The sequence below is a fragment of the Euleptes europaea genome, chromosome 2 (assembly GCF_029931775.1).
Source record: "Euleptes europaea isolate rEulEur1 chromosome 2, rEulEur1.hap1, whole genome shotgun sequence".
Taxonomy (NCBI): domain Eukaryota; kingdom Metazoa; phylum Chordata; class Lepidosauria; order Squamata; family Sphaerodactylidae; genus Euleptes; species Euleptes europaea.
Window position 1 is genome coordinate 4,549,602 of NC_079313.1, and position 22,980 is coordinate 4,572,581.

The 22,980-nt window shown below is 48.5% G+C and overlaps 2 protein-coding genes across 2 annotated transcripts in view; both read right to left on the reverse strand.

The window, feature by feature from the left end:
- Positions 1–22,980, reverse strand: part of DAZAP1 (DAZ associated protein 1) — a 157,238-nt gene that overhangs the window by 87,327 nt on the left and 46,931 nt on the right. The window lies entirely within an intron of this gene.
- On the reverse strand, positions 77–21,047 carry PWWP3A (PWWP domain containing 3A, DNA repair factor). Its single transcript, XM_056867645.1, has 13 exons — positions 20,991–21,047; positions 20,298–20,317; positions 15,574–15,644; positions 13,335–14,294; positions 12,641–12,763; positions 12,310–12,380; positions 11,388–11,467; positions 9,342–9,402; positions 8,933–9,008; positions 6,722–6,772; positions 3,198–3,628; positions 915–1,003; positions 77–167 (listed from the first exon to the last, which is right to left on the reverse strand). The coding sequence occupies exons 1-13, from the start codon at positions 21,045–21,047 to the stop codon at positions 77–79; spliced, it is 2,181 nt and encodes a 726-aa protein (XP_056723623.1).

Here is a 22,980-nt window from a genome sequence, read left to right on the forward strand (position 1 = left end):
GTACAAAATAATCACACTTTCTTCTCTTCTATGTACACAGGCCCACATCAAACTTGGAATGAAACAGCCGCCCGATTTACAAGGCCTCTTCGGGAGAGGATGTTGGCTGCTGCAGAGGCTGCTTCCTTTTCTTTTCTAAGATCTCCTCTTCAAATTTCTCCCTTTCCCTGAGGGAAGCAAACAAATATATATATGTATATATTTTCAAAAACCTTATGGTAAATGGAAAGCATTCTTTGATTATATAGGCGTTAATTAATAAAAAATAACAGAATGTAAGAATTTAAGTTTAAAATCTATTGTAAAATAAGAAAACATAATAATCCAAAGAATGTATAATCGAACTGAAACTACAAAGTAAGTGACAGTATGGGGCACTGGAGAAGGTGCGTTGGTGGGGGGGGGCATCATTACTTCTTCTTTGGCTCTAATAGGAAGTCTGGGACACCTGGCGATCCCAATTGGGCCAGCAAAAGAGGGAAATTATTCCTTCACATTGTTAACTTAAAGAACTCACTGCCACAAGATGTGGTGATAGACGCTGGCTTTAGAGGGCTTTTAAAAATAAACTACAGGAACAGATGGATTCATGGAAAACCCGCAGCTCTCCGTGGAGCAGGGTTCTTATAATAGGTGCCAACTGGTTTTGTATTGTTGATGGTTTTTATTGCCTATTTTATTGTTAAAGTTTTGCAGAATGCTTCTATGTGTTATGGGCTGGACTGTATTTTAACGAACGTGAGCCGCTCTGAGCCCCTGGCCTAGGTCGGGGAGAGAGCGGGGTAAAAATTCAATTCAATTCAATAAATAAACAAATAAACAAAATAATGTAAGAATCTGATGTGTATGTCGGTACGTTTTGTTTATCCATTTGAATTTTTTTTAAAAAATGTTTAAAAAACAACGACAAATACCTTTGGCTGAGCAACGGCCCCCTGATGTATTTTTCTTCCGCCTTTTTGTAGTCAATCCGATCCACGGCCGAAATTGCATATATGATCGCCTGGCAAAGGGGGAAACACAAAAAAGGTAGAACTCCTGCTTTAAACGGTCGGCACGTTTGACCGAGAAACAAATTCTAGGAGGTAAGAAGAATTATAGGAGCCCCATGGCGCAGAGTGGTAAGCTGTGGTACTGCAGTCAAAAGCTCTGCTCACGACCTGAGTTCGATCCCAACGAAAGTTGGTTTCAGGCAGCCGGCTCAAGGTCGACTCAGCCTTCTGTCCTTCCGAGGTCAATAAAATGAGTACCCAGCTTGCTAGGGGTAAAGTGTAGACAACTGGGGATACTGTATCTTTTAATTCTATTTTGTAACTGATATGAATATTTTAATGGCTTTGCCGTATTAATAAGTCTGTCTGAAAGGGTAACACTGGCACCAGCTAATTTTTATCCGGTAAATTATTGGTTTTAACTGTTTTTAAATTGTGATATTTTTAAACAAGAGATCCTAATCTCTCACAGGTTGTATCTGGTCGTTTTATTCTGGCTTTTGCCGTAAATTCATTCATTCAACTGGGGAAGGCACTGGCAAACCACCCCATAAAAACAGTCTGCCTAGTAAACGTCAGGATGTGACATCACCCCATGGGTCAGGAATGACCGGTGCTTGCACAGGGGATTACCTTTAGGAAGAATTATGCAGGTTGGCCTCTTCCAACTTTACTTGAGGGCCTTAAAACCAGGCAGGTTTTGCCGTGACGCACCAACCCCCACCCTCCATCGCAGTGTAAAAATTCCTCCTCCTGTTTGCCGTTACGGCTGCAACGCAAGCTGTGTAAAGGAATGAACCAGCCGCCCTGTGCCCAAGGCACCTGCTTGTCGCAGGCACGCTCACACGCCCCATCTCGGCAGAAGATTCGAATCACAGGAGACAGAACTGCTGAAAGGGCAAAGGAAGGAAAGTGCCACGGAAGGGACCGGCTTGAGAAGCGAAACCGGGCCCCCCATGAGCCGCGCTCTCCTTGCCTGTGGGCTCGACGACCAGCGAGCTAGCTCCGAAGACGGTGCAGAAAACTCAGGCAGCTGCAGGGAGAGTGGGTGTGGATTACGAGCAATACGTTTCACCCATTTTAAAAGCAGGTGGGGCTGAGAGAGCTCGGAGAGAACTGTGACTGGCCCAAGGTCACCCAGCAGGCTTCATATGTAGGAGTGGGGAATCAAACCCGGTTCTTCAGATTAGAGCCTTCCGCTCTTAACCACTCCACCACGCTGGTGAGATGCAGGCCAGAAGAGAAGAGTTGGTTTTTATATGCTGATTTTCTCTACCACTTAAGGGAGAATCAAACCGGCTTACAATCACCTTCCCCTCCCCACGACAGACACCCTGTGAGGTAGGTGGGGCTGAGAGAGCTGTGACTAGCCCAAGGTCACCCACCTGGCTTCGTGTGTAGGAGTGGGGAAACAAACCCAGTTCACCAGATTAGCCTCCGCCGCTCATGTGGAGTGGGGAATCAAACCCGGTTCTCCAGGTCAGAGTCCACCATTCCAAACCACCGCTCTTAACCACTACACCATGCTGGAACCCTTGCTGAGAGATGAAGCTTGCTGGGGGACCTTGGGAGAGTCACCCAGGCCCAGCCCAGGAAAGGTGGGGTGGACCGTGTATATCACCCAAAGACACAGTACATAAACAAGTGAAAAGCCCTGTTGGATCAGACCAGTGGCCCATCTAGACTAGCATCCTGTTTCACACAGCGGCCAACCAGTTGCTGAGCATGAAAGCCGAGGGCCTTCCCCGGTGGTGTTTCCTAGGCCTGTTTTGAGTTTTTACTACCTCTGAATACGGAGGTTCCCTCAGATGCAACAGTTGCTAAATAAGCAAGAAGAAGAAGAGTTGGTTTTTATATGCTGATTTTCTCTGCCACTTAAGGCAGAATCAAACCGGCTTACAGTTGCCTTCCCTTCCCCTCCCCACAACAGACACCCTGTGAGGTAGGTGGGGCTGAGGGAGCTGTGACTAGCCCAAGGTCACCCAGCTGGCTTCATGTGTAGGAGTGGGGAAATAAATCCAGTTCACCAGATTAGATTCCGCCGCTCGTATGGAGGAGTGGGGAATCAAACCCGGTTCTCCAGATCAGAGTCCACCACTCCAAACCACTGCTCTTAACCACTACACCACGCTGGCAACAAGGACATGGGGCTGGGAAGGGGCCCACTCTCTCAAGAACAGGTGGGCGGCGAAGTGTATCGTTTACCTCCGGAAAGAGGACATCCAAGATAAACTTGACCCTGTCGCCGTTTATGAGCGGCGGCAGCTCATCGTCGACTTCCCGGTAGACCTCTTCCAAATACTTGACCACAAGGTCCTGCTGGACGTCGTCCTCCAGGTAGGTCTCGATGCAGGTCAGGTGCGGCGGGGCGTTGAGGAACTCCTTCAGCCACCGCGAGTGCTTTTTGCTCTTCAGGATGGCTCGGAGGTGCTGCTCCGCCCCCCTGGACTTCACGATAAACTCCACGATCTTCTCGTTGGCCTTGTCCCTGGCCGCCCGCATCCGGTCAGGGAGGACCTTCTTGGTGGGCTTCGTGGGGGTCGCCTCGGACAGGGGCGCTTCGGCGTCCACCTCCGATATTTGGGGGAAAGTCATCTGGGACAAGTTGAGACGAGTCTCTTTTCTAACTGGGTAGCCTTGAAATAACGGGGGGAGAGAAGGAAGCCAGAAAATGTAAGTTTCCATGGTGTAGTGGTTATCACATTCTCTTCACACGCAAAAGGTCCCCGGTTCGATCCTGGGCGGAAACAGATTTTGGGGAGGGACTGTGGCTCAATGGTAGAGCATCTGCTTGGCATGCAGAAGGGCCCAGGTTCAATCCCTGCCATCGCCAGTTAAAGGGACCAGGCAAGTAGATGATGTGAAAGACCTCTGCCTGAGACCCTGGAGAGCCGTTGCCAGTCTGAGTAGACAATACTGACTTTGATGGACCCAGAGTCAGATTCAGTATAAGGCAGCTTTGTGTGTTCATGCCTTAAGGTTGTATTTTTGCACTTTTATGGGAAACCACCTAGTAAGTTTTATTTTATTTATACCTTGCTTCTCTCCCCAACAGGTGAAATGGATCAGCCTCCACCGGAATTCTCCAGTGTGAATTTTTTTTAATGAATTTTTGTTTATTTCTCCCCAAAACATTAAACAACAACATATACAACACAACACAGACTGTCACACAGCAATGTAAATAGCAAGAAAAGAAAATCCTGGTCTAGCATATAGCAAACCTTACTCTGGATATTGCTATTGTATCCAATTAAATAAGCAAAATAAAGAAATGGATTGATAATTCACCCTTATTATGTAGTCAGATCATCTTCGTAATTAATATAACCATTATTCAACGTATTATTGTGTAAATTATCAACGATGAATAAAGTATTAATTTTTCAGTCCACTGTCTATTATGTATTTCTTTTAACGAATATTTTGATAATGCTATTTTGGCTTTGTGACCATTTCAGTGAAAAGAAGGTTGGTGACCCAGACTTCAGGCCTACTTATGAGAACCGATTAATTTTACATTTCTTCCTGGAAAGCCATCGAGTTAGGAGTCTAAACCTCCCCCTACAAGACTCCTATCTGAAACAAAGGCTACGTTGCTTACCCACTTCAAATGGGGTGGGGCGGAGAGAGCTGTATTTTGGGAAAGAGAGTTTTTTTGCTTTTCACCATGCCTAATTCACCTGGTTCTCCAGATCAGAGTTGGCTGCTTGACTACTATACCACGCTGGCTCTCGTGGTATAGTGGCTAAGAGCGGCAGGATTCTAATCTGGAGAACCGGGTTCGATTCCCTGCTCCTCCCCATGAAGCTTGCTGGGTGACCCTGGGCCAGTCACAGTTCTCTCCGAACTCTCTCAGCCCACGCAGAGGCCGGCAATGGCAAGCCGCCTCCCAGTGTCTCTTGCCTTGAAAACTCTACGGGGTCGCTATTAAATCAGCCGTGACTTGATGGCGTGCATGCACAACACCTTAATCCTAACCATTGAACCTCTCCAAGAAGGGACCCAAAGCAGTTTACTATGTGGTTTTCCACTCCTCACAACCGCTCCCCGGTGGGATAGATTAAGCTGAGAGTGACTGGCCCAAGGTCACCTAGCAAGCTGCCAAGAGCAGAGTGAGGATTGAGGAGGGGCCGTGGCTCAGTGGTAGAGCATCTGTTCGGCATGCAGAAGGTCCCAGGTTCAATCCCCGGCATCCCCAGTTAAAGGGACTAAGCAAGAAGGTGATGTGAAAGACCTCCACCTGAGACCCTGGACAGCCGCTGCCAGTCTGGGTAGGCAATACTGACTTTGATGGAATGAGGGCCTGATTCAGTATAAAGCAGTTTCATGTGTTCATGTAAACCTGGGCCTCCCAAAGGCTCACCACTATGGCACGCTGGTTTATCCAACGGACTTGAAAAAAGCTTCCCAGACCTGAGAGCCCGATCCCTTTGTGCACCAAGCAAACCCAACGTCATCGCATTCTTTCCTCCATGATCTTTCGACCTCTGCCACACTCCACAGGTTTAAGCAGCGACTGACATCTGCTGGATTCCCTCCCAACTCCTTCCACCTGCTGCGAATAAATGCTTCCGGAAAGACCAGAACAAGACTGGCAGAAGAACTCTTCCTGATCCACATTACTCTGAAGCTGCCCACCCTGAATCTCCCTGGGAAGGTGTCACGCAAACCGTTGGCACATAGAGCCAAAGTCTGATGAGGGTTACAAACATAGAGTTGGAAAGGGCCTTAGAGGCCATCTAGTCCAACCCCCTGCTCAATGCAGGATCAGCCTATAGCATCCCTAACAAGTGTTTGTCCAGCCTCTGCTTGAAGACTTCCAGTGCGGGGGAGATCAACACCTCCCTAGGAAGCCGATGCCTCTGTTGAACAACTCTTACTGTAAAAAAATGTTTTCCTGATATCCAGCCAATACCTTTCTGCCCTCAATTTAAACCCATTATTGTGAGTCCTATCCTCTGCTGGTGCCAACAGGAACAGCACCCTGCCCTCCTCTAAGTGACAGCCCTTCAAATACTTCAAGAGAGCAATCATGTCCCCCCTCAACCTCCTCTTCCCCAGACTAAACATTCCCAGCTCCCTCAGCCTTTCCTCATAGGGCTTGGTCTAACACTCTTGGTTGGTGCTTGTCCAGTCTCTGCTTGAAGACTGCCAGTGAGAGGGAGCTCAACACCTCCCTAGGTAGCTGATCCCACTGTCGAACAACTCTTACTGTAAAAACATTTTTCCTAATATCCAGCCGGTACCTCTCCGCCCACAATGTAAACCCATTATTGCAAGTCCTCTCCTCTGCTGGTGCCAACAGGAACAGCTCCCTGCCATCCTCTAAGCGACAGCCCTTCAAATACTTAGAGAGCAATCATGTAACAGGTTGATGTTCCTGTGAGAACGCTGAGAATCCCAGAGGAGTTTAAAGACTGTTTGAAAATGAAAAGACGCATCAGTGATGGTCAACAGCCACTCAAACAGGCCCCTTGAGTCCTCCGCCCCCAGCAATAGAGAAAAGAGAGATCTGTTTGGGGGCATTTGCCAAGATTTATATTGCAGCGACCTGTTTCGACAGCAGAGGGAAGCTCCATAGACTCCTTTTGGATTTTTTGGGATCGCCGCTTTCCCGGCGGGGAGGGGAGAGGGGTCAGGCATTGTTCAGCTACCCGGCACTGAAGCGAAGAGGAGATTAAAGAGGAGAACTAGAGCCGGGGCTCGGGTTCCGGAGGCGTACTCACTCATGTCATCGGCGCAGTACTCCAAGAAGGTGCCCGTAAAAGAATGGCAGCCTGTGGGAGAGCGAGAAAAGAGCTTCAGGTTAGCTACGGCGTCACAGCGGGGAGATTTTGCGGCGCAGCCCTGCCGGGGGTTGGCTAACAGCCCGCGTGGTGTAGCGGTTTGGAGCGGTGGAGTCTGATCCAGAGAACCGGGTTCGATTCCCCGCTCCTCCACATGAGCGGTGGAGGCTAATCTGGTGAACTGGGTTTGTTTCCCCGCTCCTCCGCATGAAGTCAGCTGGGTGAGCTTGGGCTAGTCACACTCTCTCCGCCCCACCTACCTCACAGGGTGTCTGTGGTGGGGAGGGGGAAGGGAAGGCAATTGTAAGCTGGTTTGATTCTGCCTTAAGTGGTAGAGAAAGTCGGCATATAAAAACCAACTCTTCCTTTTCTTCTTCTTCTTTCTAAAATGGAAGCCAAACTTGGATTTAAAGCAAACACAACCCGATGCATCATAGGCCAGTTCCTAAATTCTGATTAGCGGTTAGCTGTGACAGTACTGCAGTTTTGTAGTTTTGCAGATCCCACCTGGCCTTAGACCCCAGGTGTCTTCTTTGAAGATTCTGAACTCACATTTCACGGAAGATTTTTTCCTTTTAAAAAGTTAAGTAGTGCTCCTACTTAAGAAGCCCCGTGGTGCAGAGTGGTAAGCTGCAGCAGTACAGCAGTCCAAGCTCTGCTCACGACCTGAGTTCAATCCCGACGGAAGTTGGTTTCAGGTTGTCGGCTCAAAGTCGACTCAGCCTTCCATCCTTCCAAGGTCGGTCAAATGAGTACCCAGCTTGCTGGGGGTAAAGGGAAGATGACTGGGGAAGGCACTGGCAAACCACCCCATAAACAACGTCTGCCTAGTGTCACCCCATGGGTCAGGAATGACCCGGTGCTTGCACAGGGGACCTTTACCTTTTTATTTTAAATTACAATCATTTGTTCGGAAATAAAGATTTTTTCAAAAAAACAACAACTAAGAGAAACAGTGCTTTTTAGCCAGAAGATGTAGCGGATGTAAATAATTTGGCTTCTTTGAGCACAGCTTAGCTGGTGACAAGCAGGATTCCCAGTGAAATCAGAAGCAGATTGCCATAAATTCGGGGCCACAGGATTGTAAGAAAGGTTTAGAGCATTTTTAATTTTACAGTACAGTTCTCCCAGAATCTTAGGTTTTCTTTCCATCACTGGATATGGGAGTAAATAGAAGATACAGAGGAAAAGCTCGCTGGGGCCGGGGGTGTTGGTCTGTGGGAATGCAGCGGAAGGGGCTGGTAGCGTCTCTTGACGGGCAATTTTACCACCAGGTGGGGCTGAGAAAGTTTGGAGAGAACTGAGACTGGCCCAAGGTCACCCAGCAGGCTTCATATGTAGGAGTGGGGAATCAAACCCGGTTCTCCAGATTAGAGTCTGCCACTTCTAACCACACCACCATGCTGGCTGCCAACATCCCACCCTCTCTCCCCAATATACTGTAACCCCTTGAGGTGAATTTTAATTGTTGTGAACTACTTTGGGAGCCGAGCGTGGCTGAAGAGTGGGGCAAAAATACTTTCAGGATGGTGGCCCCTTCATGCCTGAAGACTGAATTTTTACTGCACACCCAAGACATGCTAGGTTTGGAAAGAAGAATGCAAGGGACGACTCCAAGGGAAAGAGCTGCGGAACAAGGGATGCAGTGGCCTAGAAGAGGGAGGAGAAGAAAGCAGCGAGGCGAAACTTGTCCTGTCATCCGGCACCCAAAGAGGCTTACCTAGATGTGCCTCATTTAACCATTTCCTTCCCTATGTTCTCACTCGTCAGTGCAGACATTAAAGAAGAGAGAAACAACAAGGAAGCAAAGGTCTCGGGGAGAAAAGCAGAGGAGTATGCCAGTCAGGAAAAGGTTAACCAACTCCGCTCCAGCCATTTTGCCTTCCCCCACTCCTTCTCAGGCAAGCTGAACAGAAATTGCCTACACATTTCACTTTATATATCCACAACAAAAAGGGCTAGAGATTTTTTTAAAGAGCTAGGAATTCCAAGAAAGGACACGGCATCATTTGAGGGGGGCATTGTCCCAATGTGTCCCCCTGTAGCTATGGGCCTGTGTTACCCACCCAAGAAGGTGAATGTGGCATGCTCTCTTCTTTCTGAAAAAGAGGGCATTTCATGGGAACAGAAGGAGCTGCCCCATCAGCTTACCTACTCGAATTCTATAGTCTGCGATCAGGTTGATACACCAGTTGATTTCATCCCGATAGCTCTCTCTGGCTTGATCCTAGGAGGAATAACAAAATGGTAGAAAGGGGGCAGCCTCTCTTTCTTAGCTTCTACTCCGTTCACCCCTTCCCCACACAGACCCTCTAAAGCAGGGTTTGTCTAACTCAATTGTTACGAGGGCTGGATGTGACATAAATGTCACGTGGGTGGGCCACGCCATGCCTCGCCAGCCCAGATTGGGAGTGGGGGGGGCAGGCTGGCTTGCGGGCTGGATAAAAGCTCTCAAGGGAGCAGATTTGGCCCCCAGGCCTTATGCTTGACACCCCTGCTCTAAAGATTCACAGCAGCACTGTCAATGCTCCCCAGATTTGCACATTACCACCATACTTACTGTCAGCATCTGCTTCTCCTCACAGTCAAAGTGCTTTAGTTTTCTGAGAGAGAAGGAGAAACTGCATGAAACAAGACAAAAAAATTATGATTATTTTGTTCCGTTATTCTATCCAATACATTTTCATCCAGCCCACACCTCTGCCTGAGACCCTGGAGAGCTGCTACCAGTCCGAACAGACAAGTAGGACTCTGATGGACAAAGGGTCTGATTTCAGTATAAGGCAGCTTCATGTCAACTTGTTCTTGCTCTGCCCATTACTGCCGCTGCCACAGCCTCCTGTCCCCCCGCCCTCTTTTCTCCATCACGGCTGTGAAAAAATGCAGGTGCAGGGGCTTTTTTCGGTCACGTGTCCCTCCACCGCAGCCTACTATACAGCTCAACAGGGAAAGGGGGGAAAGCCCTCTTTAAAAAGAAGAAGAGTTGGTTTTTATACGCCGACTTTCTCTACCACTTAAGGGAGACTCAAACTGGCTTACAATCACCTTCCTCTTCCCCTCCCCACAACAGACACCCTGTGAGGCAGGTGGGGCTGAGAGAGTTGTGACTAGCCCAAGATCACCCAGTTGGCTTCATGTGCAGGAGTGGGGGAAACCAACCCGGTTCACCAGATTAGCCTCTGCCACTCATGTGGAGGAGTGGGGAATTGAACCTAGTTCTCCAGATCAGAGTCCGCAGCTCATGTGGAGGGGTGGGGAATCAAACCCAGTTCTCCAGATTAGAATCCCCTGCTCCACACCACTGCTCTTAACCACTACACCATGCTGGTAAAAAAAAGGGGGGTAAAAAGGAAGGAGGGGGACAGTGTGTGGCAGCAAGCCGCTCCCTCACCATGTTGAAAACAGAGCTTAGCCCCGCCCTTGATTTCTAGCTTGATTTAGAGAATCCATCTCTGCCTGCCTGCTTCGTTCCACCCCGGCTCCCAGTAGCTAAAGAGGGACCCAAGGATGATGGGTGGGGCTGGCTGCATTGGATGCCACACCCTGCGCGTTTCAGCGCATGAACACCGCCATAGACGGCTGCTGCGGCTCTGACTGTGGATCGTGAGCTTTTGTGGCAAAATACCACTTCCTTCGTGGGTGATAACACGCCGGACTAAAAATTGTGTTCGTCTTTAAAGTGCTCCAAGACTACAGTTTGCTTCTGCAGAGAACAGAAAACCTCAGTTTGATTGCTTGCTAGTCTTTGTCCCACGGCTGTGCATTTAATCTAAAGAAAGCAGAATCATAGAGTTGGAAGGGACCACCAGGGTCATCTAGTCCAACCCCCTGCACAATGCAGGAAATTCACAACTACCTCCCCACCCCCCCACCCCCCCAGTGACCCCCACTCTATGCCCAGAAGATGGCCAAGATGCCCTCCCTCTCATGAACTGCCTAATGTCATAGAATCAGCCAGGTAGCCTCTGCTTAAAAACCTCCAGGGAAGGAGAGCCCACCACCTCCCGAGGAAGCCTGTTCCACTGAGGAACCGCTCTAACTGTCCAAATGTTCTTCCTAATGTTTAGCTGGAAACTCGTTTGATTTAATTTCAACCCGTTGGTTCTGGTCCGACCTTCTGGGGCAACAGAAGACAACTCGGCACCCTCCTCTATAATGACAGCCCTTCAAGTACTTGAAGATGGTAAAATGGACACTTTATCGAGGGTCAGCATTCATGTGGTGTACTGGCTAGGATGCCACGCTAGGACCAAAGAGATCTGGGTTCGAATCTTCGCTTTGCCATAAGTGATCACGAGACGATCTTGAACTAACTGCTTTTCCTCAGCCTAATCTCAGGGCTGTTGCGAGGTTACTAGACGGGAACAACAGAATCCAAACGACAGATAGATGTTCCCTAACGATGTGGAAGTTTCCCTCTTCTGTGTGCACCCTCACAGGATACAGCTACCATACAAATGGGAACCTTCACAGGTTAATAAAATAGATTGGAATCTCATCAGGTCCCCAGGTAGAATGTTCATGAACATTCCATGACAGCACTACAGTCAAAGGCAGAATGCATCAGAAGCCAATTTAGCAACAACCTCTGGCCAGGGGTGTTTACCCTTTGGATTTCTTGTCATCCATAGATTTGTCTATAAGGTGCACAATGGCTTTCTTCGCTTTCCGCTTCACGCTTTTCACCTGTTTGGAAAAAAACAAATGCAGAGGCTGAACTAAAAAAAAAAAAAACAAGAAAAGAAAAGAAAAGAGAGTCCCATGCTGCCCAAAGCATGAGCACAGCCCTAAACTTTTAAATCAAATACATAACAACCTAACCGGACGGGAACAAATATCCATGCAGTCCAGAATGCTGCCTAAACCTGTCAAACATTTCTGGGAAACCTAGAAGCCAGGCATTAAGGCACCTGATTCTACCTGCCAGTGCTCGTCCCCAAGAAATTATATTTAATTGCTCAAGAGCGTCAGGGCTTTCTTGGATGCTGCCCCAGGGTGACGGAACAGCCTTCTGGGAGAAGCATGTCAGAGTACAACCCCCGATCGTCTACAGTAGGGGCATAACCCCTCTTCCCCCCCTACTTCCAAGAAGGTGTTTTGAGAGGCAATGGAGGTCAGTGATTGACATTTTTGATATTTTCTCACAGCAAACATTGTGAAGACCCTTGCAAGAAGAAGAGTTGGTTTTTATATGCCGACTTTCTCTACCACTTAAGAAAGAACCAAACCAGCTTACCATCACCTTCCCTCCCCCTCCCCACAACAGACACACTGTGAGGTAGGTGGGGCTGAGAGAGTTGTGACTAGCCCAAGATCACCCAGCCGGCTTCATGTGGAAGAGTGGGGAAGCAAACCCAGTTCACCAGATTAGCCTCCGCCGCTCACGTGGAGGAGTGGGGAATCAAACCCGGCTCTCCAGATTAGAGTCTACCTCTCTTAACCACTACACCACACTGGCCCGCCATATCCCGTCTTGGAGGAAGGGCGAGAGAGATTCCTAAACAACACCGTCAAGTCAGTGTCCTCACCACAGCAGGCCAATACGGGTATCTTGGGAGCTTGCACCAAACCAGCATCCCCGCTTCCATCGAACAAGGCTCTAAAGGAACAATACGCAGATGGGATTTAGACAAGGGCAGGGTGGGTGTGGGGTGGCCCTCGGGCCCTTCTATATGGGAAGGGGGGGTCTCTTTCAGGGCACAGCTGTCATTGCCAGAGCTGTTCGTTCCTCCCCCTTCAATATGTAGGCAGGGCTTGGAGGTACCCAAACAGTCTCCCGCTCCAATGATAAATCAAGCCTAAGGTAAATATGACTCATAGCACACCTGAAGGTTACACTGGAAATTATCCCTTGCTCACCTTGATGCAAGAGGATGCTGGGGAGCTCTTCCTCGGCTTCTTCTTCATCCCCGAAAGCCGAGCTGAGACACGACTCGTTGATAGGACTGAGTCGCAGAGCGGGTTCAGAGGAAGACTCGAGGCCTGCGAGTGAAGATGATGAAGAAGAGTTGGCTTTTATATGCTGACTTCCTCTACCACTTAAGGGAGAATCAAACCGGCTTACAATCACCTTCCCTTCCCCTCCCCACAACAGACACCCTGTGAGGTAGGTGGGGCGGAGAGAGCTCTAACAGAGCTGTGACTAGCCCAAGGTCACCCAGCTGGCTTCATATGTAGGTGTGAACAAATCCAGTTCACCAGATTAGAGTCCTCCGCTCACGTGGAGGAGTGGGGATGCAAACCTGGTTCTCCAGATTAGAGAGCGCCGCTCATGTGGAGAAGTGGGGAATCAAATCCGGTCCACTAGATTAGAGTCCACCACTCACATGGAGGAGTGGGGAAATTGAACTCGGTTCTCCTGATTAGCCTCTGCTGCTCATGTGGAGGAGTGGAGCATTGAACCCAGTTCTCCAGATAAGACTCTGCCGCTCCACTCCACCGCTCTGAACCACTCCACCACGCTGGCTCTGATTTTCGTAGCCGCTTTCGAGGAGGTCTTCATCACCACCAAGCAGGATGCCCATTTGCCAGGTTAAATCGATCAAAAACTTACCGTTCCCTTCTAAATCACAAAGCGGGACGTTTTCTGTGCACGGACACGGGCCTTCCTCTTGGGTGTCATCCAAAATGGGTCCAGCGGGATCAGGGATGCCGGGCGAGCCCTCGCGACGACATCTTCTTTCCCAGGTAAGAGAGGTCGCCATGGGGGTCTGTCCCTGACAAGTGCCTTTTGACTCCTGGGGCTGCCGCCTCTGGCCACCCAAGTCTTTGCTGTATTTCCTGGGCGGAAACTCTTCTTCCTCGGAGAGCTCCTTCACCGCTTCGGTGGGAGGACCTCCGACAGGCGAGCCTAGCAGGTTCCTTCTCAGCCCCGGTTTACCACTGCGCTTTTTGCCTGGCGTCAACGTGGTGCAGCCATGAGAAGGCCTAGCCGGTGTGCTGATTCTAGCAAAGCATTTTGAAGGAGACAAGGGGGAGCTCCTTTCCGGGCCGGGCTTGCATTGGCGGCGCCTCTCATCCCCCTTTGAGAGACGGGGTGATCTTCTGATTGCGGTAGGTCCGGACAATGATTTTAGTGAGACGTCTTTTTTCAGCCTCGACGGTGTTTCTGTTTTGGATTCTCGGAGGGACCGGCCTTCCAGCTCCCTGTTTCCCAAAGGGGCTCTTGATGTAGACACGGGCGACTTGGCGCTGGAAGATCCCTCCGCTTTTTCCCTGGAAAGACGACTAGGTTTATGTTGGGGACCCACAATATGTGGCGCGGCGAGTGCCTCACGGGTCTTCCCTCTCCTCTGCATAATGTCATTTTGAGAGGGAGGTTGCCGACGGCCAGCCACACGCGGCGACAAAGATTGTTCTTTGGCTTCCTTCCGGGTGGCTGATTTACTTCTTCCCATCTTCGAAGGGCTTCTTTCTTCGCATGGCGTGGCTTGACGCAAATAATCCAGAGCCTCCCGAAGAACTCGCCGATGAGTTAACTCTTCCACCTTATCACGGCATTCCTCGCTCGGACCTGCTGAGAAATACACATAGGTAAATTGTGGGACTCCCTGCCCCAGGATGTGGTGATGGCTGCCAACTTGGAAGGCTTTAAGAGGGGAGTGGACGTGGTCATGGAGGAGAGGGGCTATCAATGGCTACTAGTCAAAATGGATACTAGTCATGATGCATCCCTATTCAGGATCAGAGGAGCAGGCCTGTTATATTAGGTGCTTTGGAACACAGGCAGGACAATGCTGTTGCAGTCATCTTGTTTGTGGGCTTCCTAGAGGCACCTGATTGGCCACTGAGTGGACAGGCTGCTGGACTTGATGGACCTGGATCTGATCCAGCAGGGCGTTTCTTAAGTTGTTATTACTATTCTCTCCAGGATCAGAGGAGCATGCCTAATATATTAGGTGCTGTGGAACACAGGCAGGATAATGCTGCTGCAGCCGTCTTGTTTGTGGACTACCTAGAGGCACCTGGTTGGCCCCTGTGTGAACGGACTGCTGGACTTGATGGGTCTGGGTCTGATCCAGCAGGGCCTTTCTTATGTTCTTATGGAGGACGGGGCTATCCACGGCTACTAGTCAAAATGGATACTAGTCATGGTGCATACCTATTCTCTCCAGGATCAGAGGAGTAGGTCTATTATATTAGGTGCTGTGGAACACAGGCAGGACGGTGATGATGCAGCCGTCTTGTTTGTGGGCTTCCTGGAGGCACCTGGTTGGCCACTGTGTGAGCAGACCGCTGGACTTGATGGGCCTGGGTCTGATCCAGCAGGGCTTTCCTTATGTTCTTATGTATACCCAGATGTACCAATGTGATGGATCGGAATCCTTGAGTCTAGCTCCCTGAACTCCAAGGCCACAGAAGAAGAAGACTTGTTTATATGCCGATTTTCTCTACCTTTTAAGAAGAATCAAACCTTCCCTTCCTCTCCCCACAATAGATACCTTGTGAGGTAGGTGAGGCTGAGAGAGCTCAAACTGTGACTAGCCCAAGGTCACCCGCAGGGTTTGTGTGGAGGAGTGGGGAAACCAACCCGGTTCACCAGATTCTAGTCCACCGCTTATGTGGAGTGGGGAATCAAACCCAGTTAGATTAGAGTCCACCGCTCATAACCACTACACCACGCCTGGTTTGCCCACCAACAGAGTATTCATCATTATGACGGGCAAACAGTAGGCACAGAGCGAGCTCCTTATACACCGCTGTGGGCATGAAGACATGGTCAGTGGAACCGGCAGGATGCCCCCCCCCCATGCCCCCGCCACGCAAGGCAACAACTTTGAATCAGTCCATACCTAACTGCGCCGCAATGCGTTCGATGCTGTCCTCTTTCAAGAGTTCGACATCTTCACAAAGCACTCTGGCCCTGAAAACAAAATAAGGGGAAAGTTGGCGGAAACAGAGCTCTGGAGCATTTAAATTAAAGTATTTCTGACCCACTTTCCCTTTTGTGGCTCAAGGCAGATTACGAGTCACAGCTAAAACAATAACACAGTTAAAAACACACAGACTCTTAAAATCCTCTTTGGGGGGGGGGGCATAGTTTGTGGCATGAACCACTTCCGCGAATATTCAGTGATATGCCCAGAAGAAAAGGTTTGCTGCAAATCTCACCGAAAAAGGTTTGAGACACAAAATAAGTTTTGTATGTATTTTAACTGATTTATATGTAGTATTGCCAACCTCTAGTTGGTAAAGATCCAAACAGCACTCACAAGATACTAGAAATAGGTAATAATTTATACAAGTGAAAATTTGTGCAAAAGAGTGAGCGTATATACAAAATGAAATACAATGAGATACACATACAAAATTTCAATAACAATCCAGCTAAATAAAGTTCAGCAGGGAATATGAATATCCCGTGAATCAGGTAAGTCAATATATATTGTCCATAACAGACTTTTTTTCTTTTCTGTGCTTATAGGCGGCTGGAAGGCAAATCTCACCGAAAAAGGTTTGAGACACAAAATGACGTAACAGCCTATGACAAACCAGCCCACAAACTTACAAAGGGACTGAAAGTAGATGGGGGCGGGGGCTTCATTTAAATTTTTGTTTTGTTTGGCATTCCCTCAATGATCCCTCCTTCCTAACCCAATGTTTTAAGTTTTGTATGTATTTTAACTGATTTATATGTAGTATTGCCAACCTCTAGTTGGTGGCGGGAGGTCTCCTGGGATTACAAGTAATCTCCAGGTGACAGATCAGTTCACCTGGAGAAAATGGCCACTTTGGAAGGTGGACTCTACGGAGTTACGTCCCCTTGAATCCCTCCCCTCCCCAAACCCCACCCTCCTCAGGCTCCACCCCCCAAAAAGGACCAGGTATTTCCCAACCCGGAGCTGGCAATCCTATTTATAAGTATTTTAACTCTTTTAAAAGTTGTTTTAACGAGGTATGTTTGGGAAAGGGTTTGATTTTAATGGTTTTAAAATGTATTTTATCATGTAAGTTTTAAATTGTTAGTTGTCTTGGCAGCTCTCACAAGCGCAGAAACACAGGATATAAATGGTAAATACATTTATTTGTGTGGCTGGCGTCTGACAGTCAAAAGGGCCCATCAAAGGCATGCCATAGCATGATGCCAAGGCGGCATTGTTGTTAAAGCATCCAATCTCACACTTGCCATGAAACTCACGGGGTACCCTTGTGCCGGTCACTCACATTCAGCCTAACCCACCTCACAGGGTTGGTGTGAGGATAAAACAGAGACAGGAGAACCACACACATGGCTCTGAGCTCCTTGGAGAAACACATAAACACATGAAGCTGTCTTCTACTGAATCAGACGCTTGGTCCATCAAAGTTAGTATTGTCTACTCAGACCAGCAGCGGCTCTCCAGGGTCTCGGGCAGCGGTCTTTCCCATCACCTATTTGCCTGGTTCCTTTAACTAGAGATACCAGGGATTGAACCTGGGACCTTCTGCATATCAAGCGGATGCTCTACCACTGAGCCACGGCCCCTCCCCAGGAGAAAACGGCAGAAACAGACGGATGCCCAGCTGCGGTACTTAACTGCTCATTCTGGCCGAGGATTTCAACCTGGAGGTAGGTCGCTGCATCTTTACAAGCCTGCCGTTTTGTGGCAGCGCAGTCCCTAGACAAGACCTGAAGGGAGGAAGGGGAAAGTGCTGAGCTTTTCTTTTTAAGCCTGTATGCAACAGAACATGGTGTTATGGTAGAGGTGAAACATGACAAAGGTGGGGGTGATTGATTGGAACACAGTTCTGAACTCTCAGTATTGCCTATTCTAAGAACATAAGAAAGGCCCTGCTGGATCAGACCCAGGCCCATCAAGTCCAACAGTCTGTTCACACAGTGGCCAACCAGGTGTCTCTAGGAAGCCCACAAATAAGATGACAGGAGCAGCATTATCCTGCCTGAGTTCCACAGCACCTAATATAATAGGCATGCTCCTCTGATACTAGAGAGAATAGGTATGCAGCATGACTAGTATCCATTTTAACTAATAGTCATGAATACCCCTTTCCTCCATGAATATGTCCACTCCCCTCTTAAAGCCTTTAAAGTTGGCAGCCATCACCACATCCCGGGGTAGGGAGTTCCACAATTTAACTATGCATTGTGTGAAAAAAACAGTTCCTTTAATCTGTTTTCAATCTGTCACCCTCCAGTTTCAACAGATGACCTCACGTTCTAGTATTATGAGATCACTGTCCATTGTCTCCACACCATGCATAATTTTATAGACCTCTATCATGTCTCCCCTTAGCCGCCTTCTTTCCAAACTAAACAGCCCTAAGCGTCTTAACCACTCCCCATAGGACAGTTGCTCTAGTCCCCTAATCATTTTGGTTGCTCTGTTCTGCACCTTCTCAAGCTCTGTAATATCCTTTTTTAGGTGCGGTGACCAGAACTGTACACAATATTGCAAGTGTGGTCTCACCATAGATTTGTACAAGGGCAGTATGATATCAGCAGTTTTATTCTCTATTCCTCGTCTAATTATGGCCAGCATGGAATTTGCCTTTTTTACAGCAGCCGCACACTGGGTTGACGTCTTCATTGAGCTATCCCACTACCACCCCAAGATCCCTTTATTTTGATAGGCAATGGACCTCTGAGAGACTGAACGGGGGGATTTTTCCCATGCAAACCATATGCTGAGCCCCTGAGCCTGAATACTTTAAGAGCCAGAGAAGAGAGGCAGATTAGAGAATCAGAGGCACCATTCAGGGAAAGAAAAAAACACACAACTGAAATGAGCCTATGCGTGGTACGGTGATTAAGGCATCGGGACTAGTGTAGCGTGAGAATTATTCTCTTGCAACACTTAGAGAGATTTTGAACTAAGAATTCTCCCAGAAGCTCTGCTCCTGCAACAACTGCAGCCTCACATCTCTCTTTGCTTTAACATGCCACAAATGTTACCACTCCTTCTAACTATTGATAATATAATATAGTCTTATGGACTGCGAACCCTGGAAATTCTCTCTTATTTGAGCAACCAGCAATTGACCAAAACACCTGTTGGAATTCTTTTATCCTTTAATAATTAAAGAAGAGGTTATTTTTTAATTAAGCAAGACTTTATACAATAAATACATAAGATAATCATGCCTACACAAAATGTGGATAAGCAGGCTAATTAGAATTCCTATTATTAATACATATCAAAATTGATTATAATCTTTAAAACAAATCAGTTTTCAACCTATCACTTTTAAGGTAAAGGTCCCCTGTGCAAGCACTGGGTCATTCCTGACCCATGGGGTGACGTCACATCCCAACGTTTTCTAGGCAGACTTTGTTTGCGGGGTGGTTTGCCAGTGCCTTCCCCAGTAGTCTTCCCTTTACCACCAGCAAGCTGGGTACTCGTTTTACCGACCTCGGAAGGATGGAAGGCCGAGTCGACCTTGAGCCGGCTACCTGAAACCGACTTCTGTCGGGATCGAACTCAGGTCATGAGCAGAGCTTTTGACTGCAGTACTGCAGCTTAGCACTCTGTGCCAGAGGGCTCTTCTATCACTTTTAGGGATTATCAAATAAGCCCAAAGATCCCAATATCTTACCAAGATCTTGGATTCTTCAACTTTTGCAGTCTGAGACTTCAATCCAAAGAAATCTGATTTGCTTCTTACGGAAGGGCTTATGTATAGATAAAATTATAGATCTTATCATTCTCTCAAGTTGATTCTCACAATCATGTGACTACTTCTAAGGATCTGTTTGGCTATTGTAATAAGTGGTAACAGCACAGATGCAAATGACCAATCAGCAAGTACTTATGAGCAAGAAGAAGAAGAGTTGGTTTTTTATATGCCAACTTTCTCTACCACTTAAGGAAGAATTGAACCGGCTGACAATCACCTTTCTTCCCCTCCCCACAACAGACACCCTGTGAGGTAGGTGGGGCTGAGAGAGCTGTGACTTGCTCAAGGTCACCCAGCTGGCTTCATGTGGAGGAGTGGGGGGAAACCAACCCGGTTCTCCAGATCAGAGTCCACTGCTCCAAATCACCCCTCTTAACCACTACACCACGCTGGCTCCCAGGTAGAAGGCCAGAGCTCAACACTTGAAAAGTACTTTCTCGGGCTTTGTTTCCGTAACTCTTCCAAATAACTATGGTGCTGCTGCAGTCGTCTTGTTTAGGGGCTTCCTAGAGGCACCTGGTTGGCCACTGTGTGAACAGACTGCTGGACTTGATGGGCTTGGGTCTGATCCAGTAGGGCCTTTCTTATGTTCTATCTAAGACAAAGGATGACATAAACAGCAGGTGCTCTTATTCACTTGCTAAGTCATACAGAAGAAGGGAATGAAATCATTGCTACTGTGACACAAGGATCTGGGTTCAAACCACCACTCTGCCATGGAAACTCGCTGGTTGACCTTGGGCCAGTCACCGTCTCTGCACCTCAACCCTGACAAGTATCTGCATGGGAGAAAACCACCTCTGAATGCCTCTTGCCATGAAAACCCTAAGGGTCGCCAGAAGTCAGCTGTGACTTGATGGCCAAATATATATATATGTATATATACACCTGATATGCACACCAGAGCTGCAAATCTTTTTGCTTTGGCAAAAAGTACAGGGGGACAGGAAAGAAGGCCGAGACACATCATTTGTCTATAGGGTTGCCAGCTCCGAGTTGGGAAATACCTGGAGGTTTTGGGGGTGGAGTCTGAGGAGGGCGGGGTTGGGAGAAGGGAGGGACTTCAACGCTGTAGAGTCCAATTGCCAAAGCGGCTATTTTCTCCAGGGGAACTGATTTCTATAACCTGGAGATCAGCTGTAATAGTGGGAGATCTCCAGCCACCACCTGGAGGTCAGCAACCCTATTTGTCTATAGCAGTTATCCTACGGTATTTTTTTAAAAAACGGACTCAAACATAGATTTTTAGTAAGCCACAAAAAATTAATCTCTCGTCTCCTGTAGTTTAAAAAACAAACATACCGAGAAACAAAGAGTCCTTAGGGAAACTCACAACGACGACATAATCAAAGCCAATAGAAAAAAATTACCAGATCGAACCAAACAAACATCAGCACAGCAAGCCAGGATCGCCTCCTGCTGTTGGGTAATTTGTTTTCTAAACACAACCGCTGCTCTGCAATTTCATCTCCGTTTGAGCAGAGGGCTTCGAAGCTTGCTAGAAATCTCTCTCATAAACACCGATACCTCCTCCCTATTAAAAATAAATCCCTGCAATCCGCCCCGGGGTGCGACCCGCTGTCAAATTAATCACCTTTGCGGGCCACAAGCGTTTCCTCCATTTGCACAAGACGTATTCTGCCTCATTCATAGCTCCTTTTGGGGTGTGTCTGGATGGATTACACGCTGAAGTTCAGGGAAGTTAAGGCATTCTGAAAGACAAAAACGGCGAAATGTTTTGCGCTACTGTTCCTGTTCCCATCCGTCAAGGGGGTTATGGTGGTGCATTCAGGGGTTACCCCCCCATTTTATCCTCACAACACCCTGCGAGGTAAGTCATGAGGGGAGGGGGATTGGTCACGGTCAGTCCACGGCTTGATCCGGAGCTGTGTTTGCGTTCAGCTCCTCCTGGGGTAAGCCAAACACTCACTGGCTGGACCACACACAAACATAGTCCCCTACAGGAAGATCAGCTTCAGGCCTCTGTAGCTTCTACTCAGTCCACTCCAACAAAGGCTATTATGGCAACCCTGGTGGATCAGACCCATGGTCTAGTCCAGTACTTCCTATAGCAGCCAACTAGATGCCCCTGGAAGCCCCCAGTTGGGCACAAAGGCCAAAGGGTCCCTATTTTTGTGCCCAAACCCCAAGCTGCTCATATTCACGGACAGCCTCCCTCTGAACACATGAAGCTGCCTTATACCGAATCAGACCTTCGGTCCATCAAAGTCAGTATTGTCTACTCAGACCGGCAGCGGCTCTCAGGTAGAGGTCTTTCACATCACCTACTTGCCTGGTCCCTTTAACTGGAGATGCCGGGGATTGAACCTGGGACATTCTGCATGTCGAGCAGATACTCTACCACTGAGCCATCCCCCCCCCCAAAAAAATAATAATAATTGAGATCAGGGGTTGACACGAGATCAACGTGAGTAACAGCCTTTAAGGGGACCAAACTGGTTAGTACAAGAGAGGTACTACCACCTTAAAACGGGGGGGGGAGGGGAAGCACCTGTAGTCTTCGCCACCCCGCCCCCATCAACAGGGAGATCCCGCCTCCTGCCCTCCACTACTCCATAAGGGTAGTAAATGGACAATTTGCACCTGGTGTGGAAAGGTCCAACTCTTCCCTCCAGGAAACTAAACCACCTCTCTTCCTCAAATACTAACTTGAGGGAGGTTATGCCGGGGAAGGGGCCGGCTCTTCCTTGCAGCCCTCCACAAGTCCCAAATGTCATAGCAGGGGCATGAGTCTTCCTGGTCCCCCTCTTTATGAAGATAGCACAGTGCAGCTGAATTCCCCTCCCTTTGTATTGCCAGGGAAGGAAATGCTGGTTTACTTCCATATTTTCAGGGAGACGGAGAAAGTCCGCCCTTCTTAGGGGAGAGGGACACAATAAATAGGGTTGACAAGCCCCAGGCGGTGGCTGGAGATTTCCCATTATTACAGCAGATCTCCAGACAACCAATATCAGTTCACCTGGAGAAAATGGCATGTTTGAACACATGAAGCTGCCTTATACTGAATTAGACTCTTGGTCCATCAAAGTCAGTACTGTCTACTCAGACCGGCAGCGGCTCTCCAGGGTCTCAGGCAGGGGTCTTTCCCATCACCTACTTGCCTAGTCGCTTTAACTGGAGATGCTGGGGACTGAACCTGGGACCTTCTGCATGCCAAGCAGAGACTCTACCGGTGAGCCATGGCCCCACCCCAAAGTAAGATTTCAAAGTGTTTGAACACATGAAGCTGCCTTCTACTGAATCAGACTCTTGGTCCATCAAAGTCAGTATTGTCTACTCAGATCAGCAGCGGATCTCCAGGGTCTCAGGCAGAGGTCTTTCACATCACCTACTTGCCTGGTCCCTTTAACTGGAGGTGCTGGAGACTGAACCTGGGAGGACCTTCTGCATGCCAAGCAGATGCTCTACCACTGAGCAACGGCCCCTCTCCATGGCTCTCCAGGGTCTCAGGCTGAGGTCTATTCACACCACCTTCCTGCCTGGTCCCTTTAACTGGAGGTGCCGGGGATTGAACCTGGGACCTTCTGCATGCCAAGCAGAGGCTCTACCAGTGAGCCACAGGT